The 20,110-nt window shown below is 37.3% G+C and overlaps 1 protein-coding gene across 1 annotated transcript in view; it reads left to right on the top strand.

Annotated features, from left to right (window-relative positions):
* Positions 1-2,769: 2,769 nt before the first annotated feature.
* The window catches only part of LOC139720825 (uncharacterized), an 89,338-nt gene continuing 71,997 nt past the window's right edge, over positions 2,770-20,110 (top strand). The window contains exons 1-2 of the mRNA XM_071632162.1: positions 2,770-2,888; positions 4,514-4,894. Of these exons, the coding sequence (XP_071488263.1) occupies positions 4,815-4,894 (80 nt within the window). The 5' untranslated portion in view covers positions 2,770-2,888; positions 4,514-4,814. The remainder of the gene's footprint in view (positions 2,889-4,513; positions 4,895-20,110) is intronic.

Below are 20,110 nucleotides of genomic sequence, written 5' to 3' on the forward strand. Positions count from 1 at the left end.
AAAAATTAATCAAATCAATTCAACAATCAACAACAAAGATCGGTAAAAGATACTGAGATCATAATAGGCTCATTCTTTCTGGTATATACAAGAATTCTGAGTGTGTACCAATTGCATACTGACGAAAATATACTGTGTACCTGTATACTGTATGTCCATACACCGTTTTTACAATGAAATTACTATAATTAGAATTTAGATTAAAAGACTTTTGGTTACAGATTTCAGTCCGAATTTGATAACTCTACCACAGTGATTTTCACCATCAATCATGACTTGTTATTAATCCAAAGAGATTTTTATCCTCAATGGGGAAAATCTCTTGTATTAATCAAATCAATTAATGCAATAACCAAACGCCACACAGAAGATCGGCAGAAAATATAGGTCATGATAATCCATCAATATACCTTGATTGTCTAGTATAAGAAGTCTATTGGACGTTATCAAGGGAGAGGAGTTATTGTTTAATACCCGATCGTTCCATCCAGCCTCATCTAATCACAATTCCCCCACTTGCATCTAATTTATTCACTCCAGAGATGATTGTTTCCCCTAAAGCTAATGGATATTTTCCACAGAGCCCCCCCCCCCTCTCTCTCTCTCCCTCTCTCTCTTTGTACATGTATTAACGTCACATTGATGTCGTTGCTAGGCAATGGATGCACTAGTATCGTGATAATCTCACGATTTTTTTGTTAACATGATTATAATGAGAATGCTAATGAGCTCTATCGGTGACTGTGCGTGCATCGGAGCGTAACTGAGGAGACTAGTAATCATTAGATATTCATGACGAATATTTTCTATATACGACTTTATATACTCAAATACTGATTTGTAACATTATCAATTGAACGAATGTCATTACAAGGAATTTCTCCTTCAAAATTCTATCAGTATAATCGATGGTCAGATTTGAATTGATCACTGATTATCCAATGATAGAATTATGCTCAAGAACAGCTGAACGGTGTAATAAAAAAATAAACAAAAAGATAATTATGTAGAATTATGTTTAAGAATAGCTGAATAGTAATAGTGTAATTGGAAAAAATCAATAAAAAGATAATTATGTAGAATTATGCTCAAGAACAGCTGAATATTGTAATTTGAAGAAAAAACATTATTAAAAAGTGGCAAAATGGCATCATTGTTGATGACACAAGATGAGAAAAATATTGATATGTCATCAATCAAATTATCACAATCACCGTCATCTCGTGCTTGCACGCTTCTCCTTTGAACGGACACGATTTCCTTCCTACATCTATAGACTCGGCCCGATGGGAACGAAAGGTTGTAATGACTAATAGTAGGGATGGTAAAAACAGAGATATAATCTTATATAATATTATATCTTTGGGCCAAAAAAAAAATCATGTAAAGGAAAAGCGGAAAACCCCAAATACAATTATAAGAACAAAAATTAACGAACAAACAAACAATATAAACAGTGCATTAGTAATGGTAAACCTGATGTGGAACTGATTGGAAAAAAAAAATTGCCCTACATTGTCAATAAGCTGCAATGAAAACCTCTCGACGGAAGAATTTCATGGATTTGAAAAACCTTCTATTATGTGGTTATAAAAGGATAAAGATTGTCGAAGTAGATCAGTTAAGTTGCGAGAAAAAATATTGACGAACTGTTTGTCCCTTATCAAGCCCATCACTTATTTTGGTAGCAGCTTGGAATGATGTTGGTACTGAAGCAGCTATTCTTTAGGGATGAGTAATAGAAATGTCATTTACTGACATGTGGGAAGTTCATTTAATACATGACCACTAACCGCTCGAGATCAGAGTACAAGCCATGCGTCAATTATCATCCACAAATCTATACGACTAAAGCAAAACACAGGATATGTAGGTAACATAATTATATAATGTAGGAGATTAGGCTCCCGTGTATATAGCAGGAGAGGTAGAAGTATATTATCTTATTTACTACGAACTCGGATTTTAACAATTTCAGTTAAGGCAACGTGCAGGTGGAGCGAAATTCGTCAGCCACTGGGAAAATAACTTTAAGAGGAAAAGTACAGAAAGACAATAATAATTTAGAATGAACGGAAGTTGAATGTATCGAGATCTGTGTGTAGTTTCTATCTTTATGGTATGCGTGTATTGTAGAATGATATTTCATTGTTATTTATTCATTCAGAAATACCACAAGACAGGGATTATAAAGAAAGAATCCAATGATTTCAACTGGTTAAAAAAAAAGTAGAGGACATGCAGATGGTTACGTGAAAACTGAAGGGAACATACAAAACAAAACCACCACCACCAAAAAAAAAAAAAAAAAAAAATCATACGGGGATCCCCCATAAGAAATTACTATTTAGTCACAGACGACAACACGAATCGACACGCAATCATTTATTTACTTGTATGTGTCATCTCTTAATGTAAATAAGTTCTATCTTGCCTGTATGTATAATGTATAGCTTACATTTTTACACTTGAATCTTTCAAGTTTCAAACGCTCCCGCTTTTGTCTAGAAGCGGTTGGAACCAGGAATATGTCCCCTGAAGAGACAATTCTTTTATTCGCGGAATCGATTTTCACTCGTACACTGCACTCATCGTTGACTGGGCGTTGGTAGCTTCCAACCGGCGCGGCCTTGATTCATTCTTTTCTTTTATTTTCACATCTTCATCGGTTAGTCACGGCAACTTCATTATGTGTGTGTGAAGGAACACCACTACCATGCAACGGTGATGCGAACGTTAGGGCACGGTACAATGAACATACGGGATTCACCCAACCTGCGCGTGCACGTTATTTTAAACGGTAAATGCGATCGTCAACAGAGATAAACCACTTCGTTCCCATTCATTCATCTTCTTAGATGTTTTAGCTCTCGTCATCTCATCATAAGGTAAATTTTGCGATCCTTCATCATTTGCCATTACTTTGATGTAATCGGATATGTTCTGCCTAGCTATTCGATATTTTAGTTGTCAGTTAGCGAGAAGGGATTGGTTGGGGAAGAAAATTAGCGAGCTTGGAGTGATACGGATACGGCTGCGGTGATGGGGGTAGAGGGATGGATGCTGGAGTGCACGGTCGCGGTACCGCCTACCTGGTCCGTGGGCTCTTGGGCGAGTGAACTTCAATGGTGTTGTCTGCTTGCTAACGGCATCTGTTGCACAATGTGAACGTGTGCACCTGTTGAACTCATCTCGTATTTATATGGGAATGAATAAGTAAATTTGTTGCTACCTTTCCACTCGAGGTGATATTTGAATTTTCGACCCTGACCTATGCTGTCAAATCATGCACACACATAGGCTACCATTTGAAACTATGATTAGGCCTATCATGATGAAAAATAAAATTTTAGCATCATTAAAATTTATTTCAATGATTAGTTTGTATTTTGTTTGGTGTGAATCAGGTTTTTTTTTTGTTTTTGAGAAATATAAGTTCGTGTGTTCTGTAATCTTGGATGCATGTTTCTGTAATTTAATGTAATTTGATTATTAAGATGATTTTAATTCACAGCTGTTTTGTGGCTCAGTTAAATGTACCTGACAGTGTTGTTTACTGTATACGCTATAATTTTCGCGTACATAAATTTTCGCGAATTGCCGCTGTCACACACTTTCGCGAGTGGTTAAATTCGCGATTGGGGGACCAGAGAAAATATGAAGTGGCAAAGAAAGTGTGAATTTTCAACTTACTAGCAAATAAGAATGATACTAGTTATACACTGCATGAAAAAACTTACCAAGCTCTGCGAACTAGTAAGTTAGAATTCAACATTTTTGAAGTGGTTAAGTCCATCGCGCTAGATTTCTGACGAGTGGTCCCCTTGCGATAATGGATTGGCTCTCTACAGTATTCGTAAGTAGACGTGGACGTGCGTAAACGTAAACAAGCTGAGCCAGTATGGTCTGTTCGGTAAGCCGTGACATGGTATACTAGTACTGAAATGTTCGTATCATCAAGGCAAGGGATTCATTTTGGAAGGTAATATTTTCGCGTGTTGTTAATTTCGCGAATAGCTCCCGACTCGCGAAATTCGCGAAAATAAAACCCACGCGAAATATATAGCGTATACAGTACTCTTCTTTTAATAGCTTTCTGCCACAACTAGATCTATGAGATGACTTGCACTCAATGGATAATAGTCTATATTGAATTCATTTTTTTTTTCAACTTGATGAGAGCAGATAGTTACTGTATAATTTGTTTAATTGGTTTGCATGGAGGATACTAAGGATCTATAGCTAATCATCGAGAAATGCGTTGACACAGATAATTTAATACCCAATACCTGCATGTAGGCTTGATTGATAAACTAATGAATATCAACAGGCCTATATTTGACCATGTGTAGGGATAAATACTTGCTCGCCCAGGGATAAACACTTGCTCGGCCAGATCAATTAAGAGAAGTACATTATTTGTTTGCATCAAGTATGTAGATCAGTGTGCTTTCTCTCATGGATGGTGTCAAATATGTGCTAACATAACTGTTTCTTTAATCTAATTTTACAGCCTGCAAATTTCAGCTGAAAAGTTTGTTGACGCCATGGATGAGTGCACTGCAAAAGACACCTGTCGAAGCGATAGTTAAAAACCCAAAGGAGCTTGTCATTTCTGTGATAGCTGCTACGTCCGGTCGCTATTTCTGTCTTGACTGCGATCTGATCCAAAAGCACTACAGACGAGAGAGGAGGATTTGGAGAACACATCGCCTGGAGTCTGGAGGGAAACGCTCTGCACAGCTCAGGCCAGCGGGCGGAACAGCCCAACTACGGAGTATCTGCTTTTGACATTACCAGGAAACGTTTCTTGCATGCTGAAGTGGGCCCATCAGGGGGGCAAGGGGAGCGAGACGGAGGACATGAATCGGATGTCATTTCAAGTATCGGGAAAGTGAGTATTCCAGACACAGATTTTTCTGTCATGCATTTGCCTTGCTGCCGTCATTCCAAAAGGCCGAATGAATTTTTGCTCACAGCCACAGTCATCTAAAGAGGAACTTGACATACATGTTTCCAAAATGTTTAAGCTGCAGTAACAGGGGTGCCACCAGCTTTTTTCAAAGGGGGGGGGGATGCATTTATATACTGGTTCCACTTCTGGTTTTCATCAGCTAACAAGCAAAAAAAAAAAATTGAAGGAAAAAAAAAAAGACCTCTTACCCGCGCGCATGCGAGTAAAACTTTTTTTGAAGGGTCTGAAGGGGGTTGCATTTGCACCAACATAGACCCCTTTATTCAAAATCATCATGTGCACAGAATTAATGTATTCATTTTTTTTTTATTATTCATGTCGTACTGTTTTACTTTGTTTTACCCTGATGGTGTTATTCTCATTATTTTCACTTGATTAGAAACTGAAGCCAGAAATTTTCTGTTTTCATGGCCCCTGAACTTCTTATTACCTTCAATCAACTCTTATCTGTGATGCAGAACCACAGAACTTTCCATTGATTTCTGTCTAGAAGAACATCTCAGGGTAAAAAATTGACAGCATCATACTTAACCTTTTCCTGAACAGTGACTCATGACTCTTTCTTGTCATTTTCAATTCCCATCCACCTGTTTATGTGACATGAGAGGAGAGCAGCGTTTACATTTGTGCACAAAGACACGCCCCTTTCCATTGATCAGTTGTTTGTTGTTGCTGGCCGTGAACTTAATATGGCAGAGTCACAAGAAGAGAACAGAAAAGAAGAAGAGATTATTAGAAAACCAGATCTTGAGAGTATAAGTACATTGAGGTATCAAAGGCATCATTTAAATGCACACAGTAATCTTGCATTTATGAAAATATTAAATGTTTTTGAGCAAAATTTTATTGTGCACACAGTAAAGATATTCTAGAAAGTCCAAGAGGAATAACAAAAGATTGGAAGGCAAAACTTTGGTCCAAAAAGATTTCATCTAAATTTGAGTGACACGTATAGGTTTCTTCTAAAAAATAATATTTTTCCCTGAGCACTCCAGGTAAATAGGAAGTTCTCAGATTATGTTTGTTTGGATATATTTCTGAAGTCTTTCATCACACTTTCAACATTGGCACTTTGAATTATTCAAAATACCGATTTCACACCACATATATTTTAAATTGTTTGTAAATGCCTTGGCACAGAGACTAGATGATGTACGTACAAGTGTGCATGACAGTAATTTCTTTACATCAGATGAATATGCTCAATATCACTCTATTTGACACAGGCAGAGAGAATTGAACAAGTAAACAAATCATTTGTATTCTATTGCGTTCTCCAGAGCACAATGATAAAAGTTAGTTTTTTTCAGAGAGACTGCATAGCACAGAGCTACTGGCCCATAAACACTTTATGTAGCTAACATGAATAATTGCGTTATGTACAGTACACTCTTTAATGATCTCTTTGCCTGAGGTAAACGGGCAAAGTCTGAAAATGTAATTTGCGAGGCTGTTTTTATTCTCTCTTTTTGTTTGATTCAAAGTTCATCTCATAGAGCGAGCCTGTACACAAGTCAATTGACACATGACCTTCTGCTCATTGTATGCTGGAGTTTTCATTTGTAGCAAAGTTTGGCTAATGTGTAGGCCATCTGTGTTCGCGAGGGCGTTACCTACGGGGAATTCCAAGACCTATTCTCCCTGCTGGGACCGCTGAGGTCTGATTTTCTATCACCTCATCTTCAGCTCTCATACACCTGTGTTTCAAACATTTGTGAGGCTCAGGGAATATTTTGTGGAGTTAGATATATTATGATTTATGTATTCTGGTTTGTATTTCATACAAGCAGTTTCAGTGATCTACTGAAAATGAATCAGAATAGACGATGCGAATTGAAGACTGCGAAAGAAAGTCCCTCATGTTACAACACTATATTTCTGCATTCATGAGCAAGTTCATGGAAAATGATACACTTGTATAGTCTAATTACCTACAGGGCCGTGAGTCCGTGACAGTTTTTCACCACAACATCAGAATAAGATTTAGATGAATATTTGATTAAATCACATGACCACATCACACATTCTCCATTGATATGTTGCTTGTTCAACTGCAACCTGAAAAGACCATCAACAATAGTGCTGGTCCTAGTTTGATAAAAGATATTTAAACCAATGAGTATTGCTGGAATCAGGACAATATCTGAAAATGTATCATTCCAAGATCATTGCTAATGACTGGACTTCATAGTTGATTTTATAATGTGAGAGTGTGTTTTCTTTTCTTCTTTTTTTCTTCCACAAGAAAAGGTTTGTGTGTCATTTTGTTTTAGATGATAAGATTTTTTTTTCTTTTACTTTACTTTTATACCTTCTTGACTCTGTAGTTTCTAAAATTCTCCTATATTTTCTTGCAATTTCGGTGAAATGGGCAAGCTCAGAGACACTGGAGCAGTACTTAAAGGACAAGTTCACCTTCATAAACATAAGGATTGAGAGAATGTAGTAATATTAGTAGAATACATCATTGAAAGTTTGAGGAAAATTGGACAATCCGTTCAAAAGTTATGAATTTTTGAAGTTTTTGTGCAGTAACCGCTGGATGAGAAGACTACTGCAGTGTGTGAATAACTTAGATGTCACATGCGTACAACAATATAAGGAAAATATAAAGAGAATTTCACAAAATTTCATCTTTTGAAAAGAGTACACATTCCCCCCCGACTCGTTACCGACAAATGTTATGGGTAATATTATTCCCCCTGCCTTTAGAAAGAGGCAAGTCAAGCGCTCTTTTATTATGTGAAAAAAGTGAAAATATGTTGAATTTTCTTTACATTTTCTTTATACTGTTGTACGCATATGACTCACAAGCTGTAGTAGTCTCCTCATCCAGCGGTTCCAACACAAAAACTTTAAAAATTCATAACTTTTGCATCGATTGTCCAATTTTCCTCAAACTTTCACTGATGTGTTCTACTAATATTGTTGCATTCTCTCAATCCTTATGTTTATGAAGGTGAACTTGTCCTTTAAGCATGCATGAGTAAAAGTCAACAGTAGGCCTGTTTGTTGGCATGTTACTGTAACAGGGAGACGCAAAGGTATTGATGTAAATTGTATCTAGCAAGATGGCACAATAATGAAAGCATGAACATTTGACAAAAATATGAAAACCCTCATCTGGAGCATCAGTTCTAACCAAGTTACACAATTCTAAGATCTCTGTGTATTACCTCCCTCAATGATAGTAAGCAGTGCTTTGGTCTATGATCAATTATTGGAAGTGTGCACTAGGCATGACTCTTTCCTCTTTATTCACAGAGCTGACAATGATACCATCAATAGATTTTCAGTGTCTATATTTAATGAGAGTATGCACACCAAGACTGTATGCTGTATTCTCAAGCAGTGTAGAGTTAAGTCCATTGTTACACAAGGTCACTCAAACGTACAATGCGTGTACTGTTTACATTAATTATCTCCTCTTTGTTGACTAAAGTGAACAAGTGACTGAGCTGCCTCAATGAGATGATAGTTAAATTCCCATGCTGATCAAGCAGGAAATTTTCTGCATTTTCACAGTTTCTTTTCAATTGTTTTTAATTCATTTTCCTTCTATCATTTTAAAGGGACTTGTTTGCCATTTGTTCTTGTTCTCGCTTCATTTTTAAAACGAAAAGGATGAGATATGTAATAATTTCTCAGAATACATTGTACTCTGAAAGATATTCTTTAATATTGTTCCCTGAAGTGACACCATGTCGCTGTAGTCAAATGCAACTTTTTGGGCTCATTTTTTTTTTGATCTTCATACATTATCATTGTTTCATCATCACTACCATCATTCTCATCATCATCATTATCATCAAATTGTTATCAATTCATCATTATCAGCATTATGATCACTATCACTATGATCATAAGCAGCATTATATCCTCATCAAAGAGAGACTCTCACAACAATACATGAATGTACTATGTTTGATATGCAGAGGAATTTGCATTCCATTACATGTTTGTGGTTTTCATCTGTACCTGATACTGTAAAACATGATATATTCGCAGCATGAATTTTTCGTGAATTGGAGCCGACGGCTTTTTTTGCAGCATGAAATTTTCACGAAATGCCACTAGCATTCAATGCATATAGTGTAGACAAGAATATTAGTGTGCATTTTAATTTCGCGAATCTTGGCGCTTGCGAAATTCGTGAAATTAAAATGCACAAGAACATTCCTCGTTTTACAGTATTCTGGAGTTGGTTATGTATCCAGAAGGATGCCACGCTTTATGTTCAATGTTATTTTTACTTAAAATGATGATAAACATCACTAGTCACTGACATCAACATCAATATCACACAGAAACAATGGTATGCTTATCTTGTACTCATATTTCAAGGGAACCATGACATATAAATGCTATGCATCCACAAATCATGTTCTCAGTGTTCTTCTAAACCAGAAGGGATAATTTACCAGTTTTTGTTGATTACTATGCTTTGTTTACTGCTTGGCATGCAAGCTAGAGTTCTTTATTTTGCCAATTAACTCAGATGTCTGGTAACAAGCTGACAATGAATGAAGCTTACCTAATCTCCCTAATCCCTATTATGACAACATGGTCTTCCTTTTGGACCGAAGCACAGTACAATGCTACACATGAGTGGGCTTGCTAATCTGCGAGTAATCTAAGTTTGAATGGATTATTGAGTTCCAAAGCTTGTAAAGTTAAGCAGGTTTTCCTAGGCACATGAAGAAGTTACAATGGGTATCCTAGGCTATGAGAAGATATCATGAAAATCCAGAGAGCTGAAGTTAAGAGTCAATATCAGTTGTCATTTATTTTTGTCTTGTTTATTCAAATTCCTACAAAATCAAGTAATTAAAGTGATGATTTCCCGACATAATTTTTAAATTTGTATACAGCTGCCTAAAATGAAGCTGTAGAGGTACAAAAAAGAGATGAAATTTCAACTGAATAAGCCAAACAAATATTGTGTGAAAGTCAAAACAACACCAAAAACAGGTGTTCAGTTCCAATAATTGTTACAATCTTCCCTTTGTGTATAGTTACCGCATTATTCTGGAACAGATGATCAAATCATAAAAGGCGTTTATTTCTGTTATGACTTCCCCTTTCATGTGATGCATTGTAAATATACAGCCCCAACATGAGTCATCTTCACTGTGTCTGTATTTCCACTCACTGAAAATAGAGCAAAGTTAGGTTGGTGCTCTAAATATTGGGCAAGTTATTTTATATGAATACTAGCAACCATCATGTTCCGGTAGATAATAGTATTAATGCAGCTATAGCTAAAGATAAAGGACAAAAAGGAAGAAAAAAAGACACTCAATCTTTATTTTAATGAAACAACTGTAGGAGCAGACTAGTATCAGAGCCATAGCAACCACCAGGTAACCGTCTCCAAGCACCACCACAGTACTATCAGGGGATTTTGGTGCCCTGATGCTCTATTTTGTCCAGAAGGCTGCAGGTGTCGAGAAGATCTGCATTTATGATTTTCAAAGTGTACATGATACAATGGAACAGCACACACACATGCATTAATAATATGTTGCGAGATATTTGCCATTATTTTTTTCGTAGTGCTACTGCATACACTGCATAGTGTTTGCCAGAGCAGTGTTAGGAGATATGAGCCTAGATATATTATACCATTGAAGTCCATGATCAGGAGTCACGTCTGTAGATTCCCACAACATTGCTGGCATTTAATTCATTTTTTTAATGCCTTGTTTAGGTTTCATTTTTGCCTAGGAGGACTCTCAGTATACACTCTTGTCGAAGATAGTGTTTAATAACACAATGCAAGAAATTCAATCGATTAAACATTTGAATAGGAATATAGATTACTGGAAATGCATGCCTTGAAATGTCGTAACTGTATAATATTTTTTTTTTTAATAGAGTGAGTAATCAATCATAATGGTTTCAGTTATTACCATAATTGCTCTATATGTGAATGCCTGGATGTCAGGGAATTAGTAATTGATGTACACTGATGGATTTCCTGTCTTGAGAGCCATTAATCTTGCATAATTATCGCAAGCTCATGTAAGGTTCAGTGTAGCGTGTTGCGACACAGTATTTTAGATGGAATAAACCTTCAATGAAGGGAACATACACTGTAGTAAAGCAGTTGACTGCCTACATGTAACTCTATAACCCTAGCATTACCAGTCACTGCAATACTGTGTGCATCGTTGATGGGAACTATCGGTTGCCGGGGCCTGAGAGGCTTAAGTGGGATAGTGATTGGCAGGCAGGATGTTGCCATACTCTCAGACTTACAAACTCTTTAAGATGACTCTTTTTTTTTTATTCAATCCGATTCAATTCAGATCAAATTCTATTTCCAACATCACAAATTCTTTCAGATACAACAATAAACAACATATCAATGTAATGCAAAATATGAAACATAAAGTGGAAAAAAAAACCCAGAATAATACATTGTATGAAAATGTTTGTTCAAAATCATTATGTTATTTGGAAAGAGAGGCCCACATAAAAGACAAATCTTGTAGAGAATGAATTAGAGTGACAAAAGAAAAAAAAAAGGAGTGGAAGCAAGTATGCTTAAAATGTTCATCACGGCTATTGACAACTTTGATTTATCAGTGGATCACTTTGATTACTTCTTTTCAAAATCAAAGTTAATGAGATGACCCCTCCCCCCCCCAAAAAAAAAAGAAAGTGCCAAGTACACATTCATATGCCAAAAAGAGTATATGATTTTGTATGATTTTTCTATTGCATGCTTTGCAGTTTGTTTAGAACTGTTATGTTGCATATGATTATGATGTGAAAGTTTTTGTGATGCAGCTGTAGTGCTAAAAAAAAGAAGATAGTTTTTGAGGTTTGGATTATTGTATCACTCAAACTTGGTAGTGGTAATAGTCTTTCAATATAGTACGATCATGTCACCCCCCCCCCCCCCCCCCCCCCCATGTAATATTATGAGAGCCTCTTACAGAAATAGTTTTGATGTGAAAGGGTTTACAAGGATGTGTTATCCATTTTCATTGATATTTAGTTTCAATACATGTACATCTACATGTATCTAAAATGCTCTCAAGCAGATGTGCTGACCACAAAAGAAGGCATAAAAACTATAGCTAGGTTGATAAACAGAAGGATAAAACATATGTTCAGTGCCACTGTGTTGGAGAAATTATTATATTTCAAGTATGTACTCATCCATGTATCTTCAGAATGTTTCTCCTTGTATCAAGAATGGAAATACTCCTCAAAAACAGTCGTTGAATCACCAATGGTGTGTTCATACTTCAAAGCAGTGTTTATCACTGTTCTTCATGTACACTTGTACATGGTGGTTAAGTGTTTTATTGTTGGTATCAGTTCTTCAGTATTCATAAAGAATATCTTGTACCTATTGAGAAAAGAGAACAGAAGGTGAAACCAAGATGCTTGCTTGTAGTGACCTGGATTGTAGTTTGGACAAAAAAACAAGTCACAATGGGGCGTACGTGCATAACAATGGCACAAAGTGGGCGGAGGGTCCTACCCAAACACAGGAGTCTCTTTGTAGAGACATGGACAGGTCCTTGTCTAGCGATAGAATTTACATCTCTTTGCCCAGACTCTATAGACCACATTGAGTCTTTCTCTCTCTCTTTCCTTTTTCTTCCTAGTAGACAAAAAAAAAAATCATGTAATACCAGTAGTAATTGACCACTTTTTAGCATCCTGACATACTTCATGCAGTACTACATGCCTTTATCATCTAAGTTGTTTTTGTCAGCATGAAAGTGTAGTCAAGGCTTGTCTGACTTAGCAACACTAACAACCTGTAGCTATCACTGAGTGCAACTTTTTAAAGATAATTTAAGGGGAGAGAAAGAGGGTAAAGTTCACCACCTCTGGACTAAAATCATTGACGCAAGAATGGAATCGAAAGTGTTGATGGGTGTTAACTCTTTGTGCCATATTCGCACGTCTGACTCGGTCAACGGCGCGCCAACTTCGCATATTCTGCTCAAACGCACAAAATGGCTCAAATCTTGGTCACCAGGCAAAAGTTACACCGATGAAAATATGTTTAGTGTACACTCATATTGCTTTGCAGTATTAGTAGACTGATATGGAGTGGCTATGATAGCTGTTCACAATACCTCACTAACTGTGCCAAAGGGCCACCGTAAAAGTGGACATTTTCGCGGTGGGGAAATTTTTGTGCATTTCTCGCGACCAGGAATCAGTGCAAAAATAAAAACAATCCGCAAATATTTGTGCGTGCATGCCATATGTTCCACTAATAAATAAATGTCTTGATTCCGTGAAATTAAAAGCAAACAAAATTTAATCTCACCCTGCCGAGCGCAAAAAATTACTTATGCGAAAATAGCCACTTTTACAGTATCCTGTGTTATAAATCGTTGTTTTTGGTTTGAAAATCAGCCTCAGTGTGTTGCAAATATTGTACCTTTCATCACAATCAGTTGTGGTAAATATTACTGCCATATAATAAACTTCAAACTCCAGCTCAAGCCATACCATATCTCAACACAGACAGAAATCGAACGAGTTTCTTCTACTTGGCCAGTTGCCATGTAAACCAGTGTACTCCACTGAGACCAATTAACCCCCACTATGATCAAGAGGAAGACATAATTCAAAGTCTATCTCCTGTGTGTGTTTGTGTGAGTATGTGAGCAGGGAGATGGGAACCTCCCTGATGTGGGAACCTCCCTGATGTGAGCATGTAACCATAAAACATGATGTACCAGAGATAAAGATCTCATGGTTTTTTATTATTATTATTATTTTTTTTTAGTGTGCTTTCTGTGTCTAGCATCCTTGAGCAAGAGTGAGAAAACCCAAACCTCTCGTTACTGTGGCTTTTTTGATGATATATCCATATATGTGGAATTCATAGAAATGCGCTCTTATAGTATTTGAGTAAATATTTGACTGGAGTGCAACAGGCTGGCATGAAGGCCTGTTTGGTAACATTCTTCCTGGAAAATTGGTGTGTGCGGAAAGTCCATGTATGGAGAGCAAACCTTTTTCATATGCACACTGTACGTGTACAGCAGAATTCTCTGTTGGCTTAAATTATTGCTCAGGAGTGGGGTAAATTGCATGTGATGTGTCAGGGCAAGATGTTGCCATGGATAAATAATACTCTTCTTCGTGCTGAAAAGAGAAAGTCGATGCGTCTTCAGCGAGGGAGGGAGCGATGCTATTCTGCCGCAATTGGATGACTCATCGCGCGAGGGGAAAAAATAATATTAGGGCCTCCAAAGTCAATGGCACTGGGAGGGGTGGTATTCATTTTATTATGGTTACAGCCTTCGGGGCTTTGTGTTAGCGGCAGACATCCTCTTGTGTCAATTGGTTCGCCATGGAACAGGTGGGCGTGGACAAAAGACTGAACAGGATATAATAAAAAGGCACACAGCTCTGATTTTATTTGATATAAGTGCTGGTCACTGTGCAGTGTGAGGCTGAAGTGTCATGCATAGTAAACAGCTGTAATACAATGTAAATGGAAGGGTGATTTATAACTATACAAGAAGACTAGGCATATATATACACATAAGTGTGTGTTTACGTGCATGTTATGTTTAGTAATTATACAAATACAAAGGGAGAGAGAAAGAGAGAGAGATATATATAGAGAGAAAGTCAGGTTGATGAATGAATATGATATCAAAATTAGAACAAGTTAGTATTAAAAACCATGTTGGAAGTCCTACATGTGTACAATTTGTATGTTACATGTCTTTGATTAAAAAATGGTATTACAGTTTCAATATACTCTAACATTTTTCAATTCTGAGTGGAATAATTAGGTGATAACCTTTACAGAATGAAGGTGTAGCCATGCCCATGGAATACATTGTTTTAAATCCAATTTTGCACATGTTTTTTTTTGTGTGTGTGTATGTGTGTATGTATGTTTTTGATATGTTCTTCTTGTGCTATACATATGTGTGATTTCAGTCAAAGTAATTTTTTTCTTTTTTCTTTGAAATATTTCCTCTTAGCCATCATAAAGCATGTAAATTTAAGACTTATCTTTTGAAATAACAATTACATGGATGTAAACAGTATTATGTTTATGAATTCAATCAATTTCATATATTGCATTGTATGCCTGGCAATCAAGCACCTACCAATGTACAATGCAAAAGATGCCATGATATGTGATATACATGTGAAGAATTTTCCTGTGGTTGACTTGTATATATACGTATGCATATCAGGTATACACAGTACATATTCTGGTAGGCCGTACATTCTTTAAACCACTTTGGAGTAACTTCCAAGAAAATTACAACTTTTTCCAGAACCATCAGGCATGTGTGGTATGGCAAATATCAAATGTATAAAGACCTGTCTGTCCCATTAAACCATGAAGTTGCACCCATATGCATTTTTTCCCCAGAACATGTAAACACATATACACGTAATAAACACACACCTACTTGTCCTACACACACACAGGCACACAATCTTACAAACACACGATATAAAACAGAAACAAACACACCACATTTTGTGTGTGTGTGTGTGTGTATACAAATCACTGCTTACCTAGCAAATCACAAACTGTCACTGTACCAGCCTTTTGGTAGGAAATGAAATAAAGATGTTTATGATCATGCTGACCTTATTTTTATTGCTTTTATCACTCTCATGAAACCCTGCAGACTCCAAATTCAGTAATCATGAAATCTGAGAGAAGAGGCAATATGACCTCTACCAGAGCTCATAGATAATATTTCTTTATCTTATTTAATTGCATTTTTTTATAAAGGCCACTTCCCACTCTACAAACACATTAGTTTCTCCAGAGAGTAAGTCATAATAAGCCCTTTGTACTTTGCACAATCAAGTGACATTACCAATTGTTGTATGAGTGTATTGGCATACTAATAGAGTGTAATACTATGAACACTAGAGGGCCTACTACCAGAAATTCCTGTTTCACCATGCAAGGCATGGGTGCCATTACAAAAAGGTCTAAAGCGTGAGCAGACGACAAGGCATCTGCATTTGGTGGAGATTTTTCATACAATCACTTATCATACCCTGCTGTACCTCGGTGGAAAAAGAAAATGCTGACCCTGGGCATCTGAGAATGTGCGGACCTACATTGTATTGTTGGAAGTTGCATAATGGGATTCAAAAAAAATAATGGGTTTGTCACATGCCATTCACACACATCCCTCAGGGCAAATGAATTATTGCGTGAGAGTTTTAAACAAAATGAACAAAGCAGGATAGATTATTTCATAACGATGTGTGTCACGAGAGATAATTGTTTTTGAGTGTCTGTAAGAATTAATGGTTTTCACATTGCATTGCTAAAATCGATTTCCAAAAACAGTTAATTGTGTGTGTGTGTGTGTGTGTGTGTGTGTGTTTACTGAAAAATGAAAGCCTGTGTGAATGCATCTGAAATATTTCATACAGGTTTCATAGTTTTAGACAGAAAGTGTAAGTGCAAGTGCACTTTCCCATCATTTGTGATATGTACCATACTGTTGTACATATAATTTATTCTTTCATGGTAATTGGTATTGACCATAAATATAATATGATAATTTCATGATTCTGCCCTCAATCAGCATTGCGAACCTGCCAATTGATACCCTGTCATGGAAACCGCTTGAAAACCACCAGCTGAAATTGGTAGCAGCTCCGCCGTGGGCGTGTTGCAGGGATCATGTTTGCTATATATTTGAATGATCATGTGACTAATAGAGTGTATTTGTACACAAAATGTGTACATGTACCTGACACAATCTATCAATTGTGGTATTGTGCCATGGTATCAAGCAGTATTAAGATCTCAATCTATTGATGCATGGATTTGGTATTCAAGCTGGACCACTTTACACAAATATTACTCCTAGACCAATTGAGACCAAGCACAGTAGTTCCATACTGTTGGGATAGTGGAAAAGCTTACCTCCGCCAAGGGAGGAGGTTATGTTTTCGTTACCGTTGGTTTGTTAGTTAGTTAGTTTGTCCGTGTGCAAAATAACTCAAAAAGTAGTGAACGGATTGGGATGAAACTTGCAGGAAAGGTTGGGAATGACACAAGTACCAAATGATTAACTTTTGGTAGTGATCCAAGAATTTTGGGGGAATTTATCAAGGATTTTTGATATTTTGGCAGGTAGGGTCAATGAACTTGGGAGTTCAGGCTGCGCGTATTTGAGGTTTGTCTGCGCGCATTTGAGGTTTGCCTGCGCGCACTAAAGTGCGTACTTAAGCTTCTGCTGGGGTGAGGCGCGCCGTGCAGCTGAGTGTTTATGACGTAACAAAGGCTTCTATATTGGGAAATCTGGCAACTTTCAGCACACAATGCTATAAGTACGTATGGGTGGAAATCACTGATATCTCTATGGAAGAACAAGATCAGTGGTGGAAATGAGCTGCATGCTTGGCGGAGGTCTGCGCTCTCAGAGTGCTTTTCTAGTTTGGTATGTGAAGCAGCCAGTGTAATCCTATTCATGCTCCGTCACACACATTTGCATTCACACTGCATTGTATACATCGTTTTGTACACTTTAGGTTGTAATTGACAGTCTGTGTATACATGATACAAGTGCTCTCTTTGTGTAGTGGGCTCACAGAGGGGCCTAATGTCGCGGTACAGCTGTACGAGCGAAAGGCGGTGTTAACTGTTAATGCAATATGCGGCCACTGGAATAGGAAGTATTAAAATTATATCAAACTGCTACTAACTGTTGTCAGTGGTCCTTTTTTGTTTGGCTTTGTTTTTGGTCTTACACTTGACACTATTGTGAGTCTATGCACATGGTTATAAATGTATGAAATTACCTGTCCCTCTGAGTTGAGAGCAGATTACTGCTCAAAATTAGTCATCTCAAGTTTGCTCGACTTAGAGAAAGAAGTGCATTTTGTTCCCTTTTGCTTCAAAACGGGTAAAAGTTGTTTGTGAAATAGGACTGATGCAAAGAAAGAGGGCAATGGTTGGTTTCAATTTCTTTGATAAAGTGGACACTTTTACAAGATCATACATTCTTCTATGTAATTTTAATCAGTTGAAGATGGTCTGAATTTGCTATCTGAGCACACTTTTCCCATAGACACCTGCCCGAGTATACTCGGACTTGTCCTCAACAGGTTAATGTGTGGCAACATGATTGTTTTTCATGTCGATGAGTTTGCCTCTTTCTCTGAAAGAAAAAAAAAGAAGAAGTTATAATCACAATGTTGGCCAACTGTAAATACATAACTGTGTCTACATTACTTGTCCTTGCCCAAATAGGATTTCCAATTGCCCTGATCTATTTCGTGTGGAAAGCCTTGCAGATAAGCACTGGTATAATATGTTTCACTTCTATCCAAAACCTCCTATTCTTAATGTTCTAATTCCCAATGCATTATGTCAGGCTTCAATGCTAAGTCTAAGTCCTGGTTCTGTATTCTTACCGTGATTGATGAATATCAATCTCACTATCCTGGTCGGTGAATTATGACAAAGTCCCTTTAATGGGTACAACAACTTTGAACAAGATTTGTCAACAACATATAAAATCATTTAGAGCGGAAGTCCTTAGATTACGCTGGATGGGTGCTGATTGACGCCCCTCTGCTGGAGAGAGAGCTACCAGTTAATTGAGCTGAAATCACCGTCTGTGTACTTTACCGTCACCCTCTACTGACCAGCGGAGTACAGGGAGGTATGTCAGATATGCCCGAACACACCGCAACAAACTTTGCATTCAACAGCAAAAAACCGATGTATTCCTATTGTTCCTCATCCCCTTGTCCTTTTTATCCCAGTGGAAGTGAATTACGGGGGCGCTTTGCTATGCAGCACCAATCAAGAAAAAAAAAAGGGAGAAGAGAAATAGAGGGCAAAAAAAGAATGACTGCTTATATGCACACCACGTCAAATCACTTAAAAGGCTTGAGCTTTTGTATTGATGTGGGGTGCGTTGAGCTACCTGAAAGCCCCACCTATAGCGAAGTGATGGTGGCAGTAGAACAGTAGAGTAAACTCTGCAGCATTTTTCTTTATACGAAGGCACTTTTCAAACTGACGTGAGAGCTGAGAGTATACACACATGTTTATTTTTTTTAGTCGCAAAAAGTGTCCATCCTGATGAGCATTTTCTACCAAAAAGTTGACTGTGAGAGGAACAATTGGACCAATTGGAATGCTTGGATATAACTTTGGAGAGTTACCCGTCTACTGCCCGGCTCAAAGATGTTTATAGGATGCTGCAGGTAAAGTGTGTTCTTCTTCGGGTTTCAGCACTCACTGGTAGTATGCCGTGAATGGACAAAAGAGTGTGCTCCCATTGTTGGGTGGGTCCCAAAGGGGGAGGGGGAGGGGGTACCAGAGAGGCTGATGGGTTAATGAGGCGGGCAGGAAATCAATGATATTCATTTTTTGTTTCGTAATGAGCAATTTCAGCGCACTTCAGTATATCTAAGTGACTGCGGGTATGATGTCAAAGAAGGTAAGCCTTCAAAATATTCAAAACAAATTTGTGGGTGCTGTTTAACATTGTCGTTTGATATGTTTTTGACATCTGTCACTCACAGCTATCATTCCCAGTGCTTCATTATTTGCATAGTAGAAGTTGTGGTGTTTTGCATTATGCATTGTCTTTGAAATCGTTTTATTGAAAGTATGTTGTATTTTTCTAATTATCTGTGACAGTAGCACATATTGGATCATCTAGGTGTTATTAGACAATGCACATAGGCCTACTTGGTGTGATTGTTTCTACTTTAATAGTGGATCGAAGGATGATAAATGTTATGTGACCTGCTGTCACTACTGTTTCCTTGGCATGTCGTGTGAATATGTTAAATATCCAGCATCAAATGCAACACAAGGGACTGAGTGCACTCTGGTCAGTAAGGCTTATATTTTATGCTCAATGTTTGGACAGTACTGGGTTGTTGGTCCTGAATAGATCACTGTGAGAGTTGCATTAATAGTAATGTATTAAGTCTTAGTCTTCAGTTCCACTGTTTCACCAACATTGCTCAAGACATTTTTAGACATTGGCTCATACTGAGTTCCAAAGCTTTTGATCATCTTTGGATCAATAGCTTTATAGTTGAGCAAACCAACAACTGTGAAACTCGTGAAACTTATATTTATGCATGTTCTACCTGACAGTGATTCTCTTGGGGATTTTA

This window comes from Diadema antillarum, unplaced genomic scaffold (genome assembly GCF_040938485.1).
Source record: "Diadema antillarum isolate AM-2024a unplaced genomic scaffold, OU_Dant_1.0 scf00000134, whole genome shotgun sequence".
Taxonomy (NCBI): domain Eukaryota; kingdom Metazoa; phylum Echinodermata; class Echinoidea; order Diadematoida; family Diadematidae; genus Diadema; species Diadema antillarum.